The 14,090-nt window shown below is 34.4% G+C and overlaps 2 protein-coding genes across 2 annotated transcripts; both read right to left on the bottom strand.

Annotated features, from left to right (window-relative positions):
* Positions 1 to 694: 694 nt before the first annotated feature.
* LOC147535613 (protein MICRORCHIDIA 2-like) lies at positions 695 to 7,884 on the bottom strand. The gene is made up of 18 exons (XM_086645007.1): positions 7,514 to 7,884; positions 7,347 to 7,421; positions 6,625 to 6,659; positions 6,367 to 6,445; positions 6,173 to 6,262; positions 5,221 to 5,296; positions 4,832 to 4,910; positions 4,619 to 4,747; positions 3,956 to 4,054; positions 3,244 to 3,354; positions 2,989 to 3,144; positions 2,223 to 2,315; positions 2,092 to 2,143; positions 1,904 to 2,015; positions 1,484 to 1,775; positions 1,261 to 1,349; positions 1,128 to 1,170; positions 695 to 1,028 (listed from the first exon to the last, which is right to left on the bottom strand). Exons 1-18 carry the CDS (start codon positions 7,698 to 7,700, stop codon positions 939 to 941), a joined length of 1,887 nt encoding a protein of 628 aa, XP_086501133.1. The 5' UTR covers positions 7,701 to 7,884; the 3' UTR covers positions 695 to 938.
* Positions 7,885 to 10,680: 2,796 nt separating this feature from the next.
* LOC147535612 (cysteine proteinase 15A-like) lies at positions 10,681 to 13,448 on the bottom strand. The gene is made up of 4 exons (XM_086645006.1): positions 12,722 to 13,448; positions 12,516 to 12,635; positions 11,324 to 11,567; positions 10,681 to 11,205 (listed from the first exon to the last, which is right to left on the bottom strand). Exons 1-4 carry the CDS (start codon positions 13,214 to 13,216, stop codon positions 10,925 to 10,927), a joined length of 1,140 nt encoding a protein of 379 aa, XP_086501132.1. The 5' UTR covers positions 13,217 to 13,448; the 3' UTR covers positions 10,681 to 10,924.
* Positions 13,449 to 14,090: the final 642 nt, after the last annotated feature.

The following is a 14,090-nucleotide window of genomic DNA, read 5'->3' as shown; positions in this document are numbered from 1 at the left end:
TGGTTCAAAATCATTATGTAAAGCCATCAAAAATTGAACCAGACGGCATTCCTCTCTACGAGCAATATAAGGAGCAAAAGTCTACAACTTTACAGATTCTGTAAAAGCTAACTGATCCCAGAGATCAAACATTACAAAATAAAATTCTTGAATACTCATATCTCTTTGTTCCATATTTCTAATATCAACTTCTAGCTTATATTGTGTTGCAAAGTTCGACTGCATGAACATATCTACTAATTAATACCACGTCTCACGACAAGTTTGAAATTTAGCCAACTCATGTCCAATTGTGTTATCGACTGAGTTATTAATCTAAATAATAATTTTCGGATTGTTTGCTTCCCAAACCCTAGATAATACAACTAAATTTTCTTTCGATCTATCAACTGGTTGAACAAAAATACTATTAATGTAATCCCTCAATTATTTTCTTTTCAAAAAATTTCTCATAATAAACTCTACTAAGAGTAGTTTTTACCGTTCAATCTTTCACTAATAACTTGCAATGAATCATCTTTTCCACTCTCCATTTTATCAACGCAATACCAAGCAAGTATAACCAAGAAACACAAATATAACCAAGATAAATCGACTAGCTATAGCTTGGTGATGAAGTTTTACTTCCTTTAAGATTTTCAAAGCTCTGATACCATGTAAAAATCAATACCAAATAGCACTATACGAAATGATATTTGAAGAATAGAGAAACCTTTGATGGAGGTTAGGATTTCATCTGTTGTAGTTAAGTTTACAAGATAGCAAATAAACAAATAAATTGTAAAACACAGAAGACTAAAAGACCCTTAAGTGGCAAATGACTAAACTACCCTCACTATTATGTATATAATTCTAATACCAATGTTACACTTTCTTTTTCGCATCTAGCCAACTAATTCTAATTGAAACAAATTGTCCACATAATAGGGTATTGAGATTCATACATGCTGTCTTTGAATTTCCAAGTGAGATGAAAGTTGAGAGCATTTCTCCTTAGCTTCCTTCAACTCTTTCTTTAGTTCTTCAATCTATTTGGTTTCCATATTAGCATAGAAGCAAAGAAATCAGTACGCGGTATTCAAGAAAAGAAGATGACTCGTAGTAAGTTTATTGAGACAGCATTGTACCGTGTTTTTTAGCTCCATATCCTTATGTATGTGCTCGTCACGCCTATTCAGAAAGGTTCCGGATTAAATAGAATCGTATTCTAACCCCATATAACAATTAAACGATAAAATTAATGCTAGAACGAAAATGTACCTGATGAATAATCTAATGTTCTCATCAGATATTTGTTGAAGTAATGTGGAAGTAAAACCATCTAAGGGTTCACCTCTTCCAGACGATGACTGCATGCAAACATGAAGTAGGTCGAGTATTGAATAAATATATATATATATATATATATATATATATATATATATATATATATATGAACTATGAAAAGGAAAAGGGAAGGATAAGAGAATTTATAATCACTTACTGCTGGGAGTCCAATAATAGGTTGAGAATTAGCAGTGAGGCCACATGAAGGTTGATCATGGCTGACTTCCTGCTGCATATTAGTCGAGGGAAGTTCAACGAGATACCCATCTTCTTCTTCTTCCAAATAAGCTGAAAAATCATTGTCATCTTGTTCAGAAGGCAACCCCTTCGGCAAACCAGATTTGCTTCTATTAACATAAACTGTTGGTCGATCTTCACGAGTTTCCATCTGCTTATTACGTATTTCAGGAATTGGAGACCAAAAACCTGCTAAGTGGCAGTTTTGCGTCCTGCATTAACCAGCACAACTTTTACTCAACTCATGGAGTAATTCATGGAACATTGAGTCAGTGAGAATCTTTTTCCTGTACATATTATTAAATTACCAACAATCAGATAAGACAAACGGTAAATATACCAGTATTTCATGATCAATTGCTTGAGCCAGGCTTCGAGCCGGATAACGACAGATGATCTTTCAAAATCCTGTTTGTTATGTGCTGGTTCAATGAAGTTTACTTCAATAACACCTATTAGGATATAAAGAAGAAATAAGTAACTGGAATTTCTGAAAAATAAATGGCAATTACTAGAGTAAATGCATACCGACGGCGCTCTTGCATTTGGTATATATGTCATTTGTTACTACCCAGAAGGGCTGAAAACAAAGTTGTCAATTAGCAAATACATAATTCAGTTAACCGTAATATATAAGCCAGTAATCATTATAGACGTACTCTAATCAGGCGATTCCTATGATACACATTGAACCCAGTAATTTGAAGAACAGGTGCCTCTTTCACAAATCCAATAGTAGTCTCCGCTGATACCTATATCGCCCACGTTAGTATAAGTTTCTGTGTAAGTATATAGAGATATAAACAAGAAATCATATGCATATAATGGTATTTGCTACTTATTCAAAGTTAAAACCAACGATAGTGGATCAAGAGTTCAAGTAGAGACATCTTCACAGTATCCAGCAATTTTCCGAGGTATAACAAGTTCAAAGAAATGAAATGAAATGCCGTTCAGAATGCTACTCGAGAGCATGATAAATAACTGAGTGTGTCAAATCAGGAGAATACGAACCACAGTGATAGCTTTCGGTTCTGATATTTCAGTTTTGGTTCATAAGTAGTAAATACTGAGGATAAATGTCAAACTTTACAGGCAAAGAAATATCAAAAACGAATACCAAATAGTTACGACCGAATTGGCTATACTGCCGGTTGAGGTTTAGGATTCGGTGGTTAAATGAATCGAATAAGAACCTACACAATTGACGGAAACTTGGTTAAGTTCTGAGAAATGGATGCCTAAGAAGCCCTTGGCCTAGGATATGATGCAATTCCATTTCCATTACCAAACTAGATGGTGCATATAGTGAAACCCGATACTTTTTCTGAGAGAAGAACTATCTTCCTCCAATGTTCCCATCTTCATCGACTCTCCAGTCAAACAATTGAGAAAGTCATGTTTGACCATTCCTTTTAGTTTTACCTGTTTCGAAGTAATCCCAGGACTAAGCTTTGGACGGTAAGTAAATGTTTCCGTGAAGTTCAGATTATCTGCAATTATATATTGCTGAACAGGTTCCCCCCTCAATATAATACGGAAATTTGTGAACTTTCTGAGATACAAAACTGATGCATATGCCTGCAAAAAAATAAATTAATGTATCATATATACGTATTATGTAATACAAAAGCATTGTGAGCATTGATAATCATAGCAATAAGATATAAGAAGAGATACCTTTAATGAAAAACGCATTCTGTAAGATATATGAGATTCTAATAATTCATTATGATCTTTCTTTGGTCTACTTAGCTTTCCAGTCTTAAAGTCATCTCTCAGAAGTATATCCTGCAAGTAGAATAAGAGGTGTTAAAAAAGACTATAACTTCAGCCTGTTGGTTTTAAAAGTAAATTATACGGATGTCTACATGGATAAGCATTAGCTCATTCTTGTGATAAATGCAGTAAAATGTCCTTCGGTATAAAAAGTTACTTACTGGACCAGGTAAAAGATATTCATGGCAAACTGACTACATCCACCATTCAACAAATTACCCTAAATCATCCATTTTGATATTGCACGAAGTCGTTTCGGGCGACAATCATTGAAATACTTGGGGAGTCCCATTCTTGCCACGTAACGAGATGACAAGATTCCAATACTCGCACCCTGGGGTATGGCTGTATTGGAGTACAGGAAATATGTGAAATTGAAACCTAGTTGGATAGCAAGAAGTCCAAGCTATCCTCTAGGAATTGGTCGTGAAGTCTTTGTCAGTGGTAAGCACAAAGACCTTGTAACTCTTGATTTTTGACCATACTTAATAACTCTACCATTTGGATGTGAAATATGTGATTTATCATACTTAGTAAACCACATAAATCTTTGTGTGTGCAGAATAATTTTGAAATCAAACAGTACATGAATCGAAAACAATCTCTGACATACCTCCTCATCACTGTTGAAATCTAATTCAAGGACACCATCATCATCGAGCCATAGGTTATATATGATAACTTTTGTTCCAGAAACTCCAATGCTGTCGAACTGAATAAGGTAGGAGAAAAGACAATGAAGTGTCAGGACTATGCATTTCCATCAGTATGTCTGGCATTTCCATTAACTAATTCCAATTAAAACAAATGGTTAGATATGTATAAAATTAGCGAAAAAGCATAAACTTTTTTAATTGGAATTAGTTAATTGTCGTTCTTAATGAAAAAAACATAACATAAGTTTTCATCTAAGTTTCCCAGCTAAAAAATTCATCAATGATTGACATGTACTAGCACTACACAAAATACATCTCGTAGATAACACTGAAGACAGTTAAATTGGTTTATCAGAATTCAAAAGCTTCTGCAAGTAACAGGACAAAAAGCTAAAAGATAATTTATGATAAGGAACGGAAGCAAATTTTGCAACTTCTGGGCCGTTAACTCATACAGTTAAAAACCTAAAGCATAAAAGGAAACTGATTAACTGTAATTGAATTGATAACTTCATACTGAGCATCAAAAAAAATTTAGATGAAAATACAAGGCATATACTGAGGCAAAGAATTTAGACATTATAAAATTTGTTAAAAAGGAACAATAAGTTTGCATAGACCTGCTGCAGAAGCTCATTCTGTGAACCAAAGGGAGACCACTCAATGATAAGCTTCAAGTTACTAGACCACTCCTCCTGTGAGCTATAAATGATTGGGTAGGCCTTACTTCCGCTGATCTCAAAATCAACCTGCATTGCTAACACAAAATTAGTATGATTTTTAATAAAGAAGAAAACACTAATATTAAGAAAGGAAAAGAGAGGACAATTTACCATCGGAACGATTACATCATCATGGCCGGTTCTCCTCAAAAATGTATATGAAAGTAGGCCTATGCTTTGTGTGGTACGGCTAGTTAAAATAAACATTACAGTGTCACAATTTAACTACTATAATGAGATCTACACATAAGAGTCAATCCAAGCAATCATGAGCATATCAACTCAAAATAAATGCAGTCACTTGGGCTTCACGCAAATCTTCCTCGGGAATATACTTTTACCTCTTAATAAATGACACAAGAACCATATGGACCAGGAGGAAGTTCTCCATTTTCCCCGCATACATCAACAGTAGGTAATAAGTAGATCATTCATATCTGAAACAGTTTAGGTAATAACGACCTTTTACCTGTGACCTAACTTTAAGATGCAGTTATTACCTTCCACAAGTTCCACGGCTGAAGACGATTACATCAGCACCCAATCGCATGGTACTTGTCTTAAATCCATTACCATCTGCAAACAAATACCCATGTTTTAAATATTAACTATCAAGAAATTCAAATGTCTAGATGCTGAAATTTCGATGACTGCAAGCATGAAGCAACTTCGAAACACAAAATATATTCAACAAACATGGATTAATAAGATAATGTTGACCATAATAATTGCAGAAGCAAAACTAGCAATCTTAAATGGCCAAGAACAACCACGAGGACTTTATTGGTAATAAAAGGAGTACCCAAATCGATATTTCCAAATAAACAAGCTCCGAAGCTCCGAATAATGATAACTAATTATTGGACCTGTAGCTTAGAATGTAGGTTATAGTTATCTCCTAGAGTCCAGACATATTGAAATTATTTAGTATGACATAACATACCCAAAGACTTCGGTGCTACATAACCCCCACACAGACAACACGACACATTGAGTGGAAAGGCCAAAACAGAGAAGGATCGTAAACGCACTCACATACTTAAAATACGAGTGTCCATTATGAGTATCTGCTAAGGCAACACGCTAATAGGAGAATAACTTTTAGTTCAGGATATGTGGTTTCTTTCGCCAACATAAAGAGACTACTAAACGATTAATTAGATCTTTTTTCTTCAAATCAGAACCTCACAAGAATGAAACAATCATAGCTTTAATCCGGAAAGAATAACATTTAACATGGATAATCAACACCTACTGTAGATTCACTGTAGTTACGATATTTCCTATCTCTCGTATTATACCTTATGAGAAGCACGAACAGTTTACAATTCTATTAACTCCAACAGTTCAAATAACAATGGAAAAAAAAAAAATCGGGAAGAAACTCATGTTAAGTTAGGCTCAAAACGAAGTCATAAAAGAACTACTAATAATAAGTTCCACAATATTTACATTGTCCAATTGTTGTATTTGCCTGTTTTGAGGAGTACCCCAAGCTCATACATTGCCGCATACAATCAGGATTCATTCCCCCTCCATCATCTGGAAAAGAACTGGCTTGTCATAACAAAACTACATGTACTAAAAGTATTAATGTTATTTACGAATACAGTGCACATATCTAACGTAGTATGGATTATAAGTACCTTGGAAAAGCAAAGCAGGAGAATTATTCTTTGTATTATCTATTACATCCACCTTCACAAAGGTGGCACCATTGCATATCTGGTTGCAATAATACGTAAGCAGCCATATATTAAGGTTAACAGGTTTCAATGGTAGAAGGTAGGAGTAAGGCCTCAATTGTACACGAACTACTACCAAATTTATAGAAAGTTATGGACAACTGCAACTTAATAGAGGCATCTCACTGCGAGTAAAATAAATGACTACTGCCCGCTTACCTCGTCAACAGCATTATCCAGAAGCTCTGCTATAGCTGCATCAAGCATATAAATTTCAGTACGGACAAAATACCTTTGGATGATGATAACCAAACTCCAAAAGTGCCGGAAAAAAACCAGACTAGTGCCAGTGGCACACAATAGTCCGCTAGCCAACACAATGTTAATTGGTACGCAGATAGCTCAGGTACGCGGTACAGGTACGCGGTACAGGTACGCTACCATGTGAGTATCTGGTATGCTAAGGATATACGTACTCTAGAACATCCTTTCTCCATAAAACTTACAATCTAACAAGCTAATAAAAAAGATTCTTCTAGTTAACTACCCAACTAGTCAAATTTATAGTTTTTTTTACAAAGAATTTAGGTTAATTGAGACTACAAGGGCACGGGGAATCAAGTACGCGGTACGCAAGGTGGAGGAGAATATCTGGTAAAGTTGAGCCAACAACACCTAATCTCTGGTGGCAATGGCATTCAACAAATATATTGGATACTGAGGAGACTCGAATCAATAGGGCTTTATGAGTAGCCTTCTTCTATAACAGTTTTGCCCTAGAAGTAAGTTACTTTTAGAACCTAAATTTGCAATCTTGGAGCTTTCACATGAAAATGCAAAGGAGTATGAAGAGTTATTTACTCTTCGAATTTGATTTCTCAACTGTTGTATTGAAATTACAACTACTAAGTAAAGAATCAACTGAAATTACTAATTTCTACCTCCAAACGCCCACTTGTGAGATGTTGCATTAGAATGAAGAAACTTCGGGTGAACCCTAGCATGCTCTAATTCACCTGCAAAATCAGAAACCTTTTCTTCAAATTCATACCAAAATTAGGGTTTAGGCGAGAGAGAGAGAGAGAGAGAGAGAGAGAGAAGCTAATACCGTCAGGAGGAGCAGAAATTGAAGACGAAACAACATAATCCCCAGCTTTCCAGAAACTACGAAATTGGGGCGATTGATCAACCACTGAGTTTTGATTTCTGTCTTGAGTTCTTCCATTAACATCTCGATCTTCATCTCCGGTTGTAAGATCGACGGCGTTAACGGGATTAATATCTGGTTCTGTCATCTTGAATTACACCAAAAACAAGGATTTTTAGGGTTTTATTAGGGTTTACAGAGGGGGACATTGAAAAACGAGCTTTCCCGCGCTTTTTGTTGAAGATAATTGAAGTAGGTGCATAATCAAAGGGCGCCATTAACGGCTATTTAAACAATTTGTTTTGTGATTAATTCACCCATCCTGAACGCTTAGGGGGGGTAGTGGATCAAGACATTGGGGGACATTAGGGGACAATCAGAGACAAAATGTTCCGTGGACATTTCAAGACATTTCGGGACATTTGTCTGTAGACAAAATGTCTTTATAGACATTTCAAGACATTTGATTCGTAGACAAAATGTCTTTATAGACATTTCAAGACATTTGATTCATAGACAAAATGTCTTAAGAGACATTTCAAGACATTTGGTTCACGGACAAAATGTTCCGGGGACATTTCAACATACTGAATCCATGGACCAAATGTGTAGTGGACATTATTATTATTATTATCATTATTATTATTATTATTATTATTATTATTATTATTATTATTATTACTATTATTGTTATTATTATTATCTTTATTTTTATTATTATTATTATTATTATTATTATTATTATTATTATTATTATTATTATCTCATCATTGAAGGACAATTGGTAGACATTTTATATTGTCTAACCATATGAAATAATATATTTGTACTCATATTTCAAAAATATATTTTTCGATATTTGTGGACATCTGTGGATATCCGAGGACATTGAAGGACAGTTGGTAGACAATTATTTTAATTTTATTATTATTGTTTAACCATATGAATTATGAAATAATATATTTTTACTCATATTTCAAAAATATATTTTTAGACTTTTGTAGACAACCGTGGATATCTGAGGACATTGATGGACAATTGGACATTTATTATTATTTTAATATTATCATTATTATATAATCATATGAAATGATATATTTGTACCACTAATCTGAAATATATTTTTTGACTTTCGTAGACTTTCGTAGACATCCGTAGATATCTGTGGACATTGATAGACATCTGTAGATATCTGTGGACATTAATATAATAATAATATAATAAAATAAAATAACATAATATAATAATAAAATAACATAATATAATAATAATATAATAATAATATAATAATAATATAATAATATAATAATAATATAATAATAATATAATAATAATATAATAATATAATAATACAATATAATATAATATAATATAATATAATATGATAATAAAATATAATATAATAAAATATTAATATAATAATAAAATATAATATAATAATATTATATTACTATAATAATAAAATATAGTAATATAATAATAAAGTAATATTATAATAATATAATAATATAATAATAGCACAATATAGTAATATGATAATAATATCATTATTACTATAATAGAATAATAATATTATAATATAATACTATATAATAATACAATAATATAATAAGAGAATATAATAATAATATAATATAGTAATATAATAATAAGATAATAATATAATAATAGTATAATTTAATAATATGATAATATTTTATATATTATTTATTATATATTATTTAATCTAATTTGATAATAATAATTATTTTTATATTTTCTTCCTCACTGAAATGTCCCCGAGTTTCCTCAAATGTCTTCCATATTTTGAGAGACATTTTCTCTCCAAAAGCTCTCCAAATTTACACTAAAATGTCTCCAAATGTCCCCAAAACTAATTTGTCTTGAAATGTCCCCAAATTCGTGTCCCAAACGAATAACACGGACATTTGGAGACATTTAAAATGTCCCCAACCAATAACACGGACATTTCGGGACATTTGAAATGTCTCCAACCAATAACACGGACATTTGGAGACATTTCGGGACATTTGAAATGTCCCGAACCAATAACGCAGACATTTCGGGACATTTAAAATGTCCCCAACCAATAACACGGACATTTGGGGACATTTCAAATGTCCCCAACGAATAACACGGACATTGGGGGACATGAAAATGTCCCCCAATGTCTTGATCCACTACCCCCCCCTTAGTTTTGATGAATGACATGACGGGTAATTTAAAGGGGAGGAAAATGGCACTATGGCCAGGCATGACTTGGGTCGAGTGTCCGGACAAAATCTAGTGAGAAAAAGGGACACATCACCTGGTCGGGAGTTGTTTGGGGCATTATGATTGTTAAAAGTAAATGACTTTGTGCTCCTTGTTTGTTTGGGCTGAATTTGTTTGGAGTATACTGTGAAACATGATTTAGAGAAAAAATAATCGTGTTCGGAACGGCATACATTTTATCTAGGTTGTAAATTAAAACCCACTTGAATATTTAAATATATGTATCCTTCTTTAGAGGTAAGTAATGTATCTTTTAAGTTTATGAAGGTCGGACTTAGAAAAATGATAGCAAACAAGAAAAACTAACCGTCTATACTGAATTTTATGTAATTTGTTGCGATTCGTAATTTCGATGTTCTGATCCACTGAACTGAAAAAATATGATGTACTGTTTATTTCAACTCCTTCACTCTCTCTCCCTCTTGCGTGCTCTTTCACTAACCTCTGCATGCAACTTCACGAGCTGATTTGCAAACAAGAACAAGTATTTTGATTCACAAGGCCGGAAACTTGTGAGTTTCATCTTCTTCAAAGTAGAAGAATTCATAAATTTATCTAATTGATTTGAAGCATTTATGCCAATACAATGTGATTTGGAAAAGGTTTTAGGATTTATGTGATTTAAAAGACCCAACGTCTATGGAGATGGTACGCCCTTTTTCAGTTCAACTCTTTGGGTAATTATCGTATTCGAGTTCGATAGTGTCCTGTGCCCCCCGGGTGCCCCCCTGATGATGAATGGTATCATTAGGACTCGAGGCTGACATATAATTCACTGTCAAACAGATATTTAACACAAACCAAAAATAACATGTACTTCAACTGAGATTCTGAGAAGTTACATGAAACTATCATTATCCACAAATTATTAACTTCATTCAACTAAGAAAAACACAAGTAGTTCCTGACTTCTTCAGTACTTCAAGTAAAAGAAAACACTTCATTCATAATTAAAAAAGAAATAGAAAACCTAAAAGAGAGATCGGTGTGGTAACGATCATATATAAGTGTCACACGGATTATGTACAGAAGATTCATAATTTTTACCACCATAGATTATGGAACTAAAACGGTAAAGAGAATCCGAAGATATATTTACTAGGGTTTGTTGGAAGTTTGGATGGCAGCAACAGAAGAAACCATGGAGTCAACACCACAGACATTATGACCCCTGCAAATTTTGTAGTATCCTTTTTCTCCCCAACCTTCTCCCCAAGAGTTCTTTATGATCCAGTATGGTTTATCCTTCAACCTAATTGGTGAATAAGCACCAGCTCCATATCCAACTAGCAGGACTCCATGATCTAATCTCTTCGAGCAAATATACGGGCATGAAACTCCTCCGATATATGTTTGCATCCAAGCTGCATTTATACCCACTATACCAATCCAAAAAAGAAAACGAATTTAGTTTGTGTTAGATGGTGGTTATTTCGGATCATTTAATTGAGTCTAAAAAAAGAGTCCAGATTAGGGTGGAAGGAAAGACAAACAGACCTGCAAGTGGACCACTGTTTACGAGATTTGCGGCTATTTGTTCTTCGTCTAGAGAGATGACACTAAAGTTAGATACTGATGCAGCGATCTTGGTTTTGTCGAATTTGCATTTACCGTCTTTTCCAGTGTATGGGTAGTCGGCTTCTAGTTGAAGTCCACCAGATTGAAGTGTGTACTCGAATGCACTTGTCATTAGCCCACCGTTGCAACCTGAATCACACGAGCCGGGTGACTCTGGATCACACTGAAATCAAGAAAAACTTTTGTTAAAAGCTAAAACAACTGAAGTCTGAAGACCCTTTACTTAAACTAAAATGGGAAAACCAAATCGGGTCTGTTGGTTTGGGTGATCATAATATGATTGAAGTAGTCAACATAATAAAACTTCAATTTGTATAGAACTGGGCACTAACTAGATCCTTGTTTCGGTGAAACTTATATCTGTAATTATACCTACCCCATCGGACTCGACATGAACAAAGAATGCTAGAGAATGGGACAATATTGTGCTCTGAGTTAGAACTCAAAAAAGCAACTTTTTACTTGTGAAACCCAAGTGCCTCGAAGCTCTGATCGGGGGTCAGTCACAAGAGCGCCAGCCGAGGGTTGTTGGTAGAAGCAACTCATTCCTATTTTGCTAAATCAACTAAAAGATAAATTGTCTTACTGTGTCTATTAGATACAACAACTCTAACTTCAATGAACCTCATTTAACTAATAATTGGCTTTAGCCTCTTAACCACAGAAGCGAAATGGAAAAGTTAATCACTTACGTAATTAAGTATACGTAAGCAAATAAGTAGCCTTCAACACTAATGATAAGTTCAAACAGAGGACTTGAACAATTTTCACTACTTACAGATTACAGGACAAATTCCATAATTGAATGTTAATTTACAAAAAGGAAAGATTTTTCTTTCTTTAAAAGTGAGAAGCAATACAAATTCATCTTCCCCGCAAATCATCCATAATGGGGAAAATGATAAAAGTCAACCCTATAATCCAATGAGGATATATGAATTCGAACTATCAAACAGATCAAGACCCAATAATCTAGAGAAAACTAAGACAAAATCCAAACAATAATCTCTTAACCGGAGTGACCTAAACTATGATTTCATAAGTAAATCAAAACCTACTAAAAATAATCAGAATAATTCAAAGAACTAAATTGATTAAAGAGAAAACGAACCACATGATCACAGTCAACAAGTTGTTGTTCACTGAGGCTAACAAGCTTCCCTGTAGAGAGAAAGTTAGCACCTTCCAAGGCTCCTGTTGTACTAAAAGACCAGCAAGACCCGCAGGAACCCTAATTTCACCACCAAAAAACAAAACAAATTTAATCAACAAAATCAATCCATAAATCTAAAGGTTTAAATTTTAAAATCAAATTACCTGATCCTTAACGCCAGTAACAGCACCTTTCTCTCTCCAATCAAAATCAGTGGGAAGATCATTAGTAGGTAAGATGGGAGCTTTATGAGCATCAGAAGGAAGCTTTAACTTTCTCAAACCAAGATAAGTCTTTCGAAACTCCTTTGGAGTAAGATCGGAAAACTTAGTAATTCCATGAACAGCAGAAGGATCAAATCTTTGATGTCTTTTAGCACGACGTAAGTTAGATTTAAAAACAGATAATCTATAAGCGTGTTCTTCTTGATCAGCATAAGTCTTACCGAACTTTTTAACGAAACTTGTGAAATGGTGATCGGCGTTCAAGATCAGATCGTCAACATCGACGGTTGGTTGTTGTTGTTGTTGTTCCGGTATGACTTGACGGATCAAAAGATCTTCCGATTCTTCAGGAGATCCGATTGTTGAAGTTGATGATGATAAGATAATTGAGAGAAGAACGAACAAGATGAGAAAACGTGATCGACAAGGATCCATTTTTGCTGGCTGAGCTCTAGAGAGAGAAGATGGGAGATTTTTTTTCTCTGTCCAGGACGAAGGTTTATCCAATTAAATAGGCTCCAATTTTAGAGTAGGTGGATTTTGATCCAATGAAATTTGAGTACGTGTTTAAATATTGTTCGTTTTTCTACTGGTAATCTAGTGTTGCTTATCGGACCGGGTCGGTCCGACCGGAGAGAAAATGGAATTTATCTGGGTTCAAATAGTCTCCGGACTGATTGGTCTAGAACAACATTTATCCTAGTCCCACTCCGAGACCGGAGCCAGAGCCGTGAAGCTCAGTCAGGTCTGGTCTAGGTCGTGGACTAACTAAAATGGGTTAGGTCAGTACATAACAAGTTTGAAACTAATTTTAACAGACAAAAATAGCGTATTTTTTAGCTGTTGGGACTTACCAGGCTGGGTCTGACAACCCAAACCGTTCCAATAGCCGATCGAGCTTTTGTTCAACCCGAACTTTTTGTTGGTTCGGACCAGACTAGCTCATCGAACTCACACGTCCAAGACTGAAAAATAACTCGATCTGGCTTGGCTTTTTCCTTACTGGGATGAGCAGGGCTGCCCTTAAACGAGCTAGTTTGGGGTGGACCAGCCTAATAAGCAACACTAAAATAAACTATATATGGGAAGTTTTAAGCGCCCTCACACTACCATTATTATACATTGGGACAATGGGTTTTTGTATGAGGAATTGGTAAATGTGATTTCATCATGAAAAAGGAAATATTTTTTGTGGATTGGAATTTCCATCCAAGTTGTAGTTTAGACGTCCACCCAACTTAATCTTCCACTCAAAGTGTTGTATTTGCTTGTGAGTTAGTGCAAAAACAACTATTTATATCGAGCTTTT

Source organism: Eschscholzia californica, unplaced genomic scaffold, assembly GCF_041429995.1.
Source record: "Eschscholzia californica isolate CP2 unplaced genomic scaffold, dmEscCali1.0.p SCAF_56, whole genome shotgun sequence".
NCBI lineage: Eukaryota > Viridiplantae > Streptophyta > Magnoliopsida > Ranunculales > Papaveraceae > Eschscholzia > Eschscholzia californica.
Note: the sequence above shows the minus strand (reverse complement) of the source record. Positions and strands in the feature narration are given on the sequence as shown.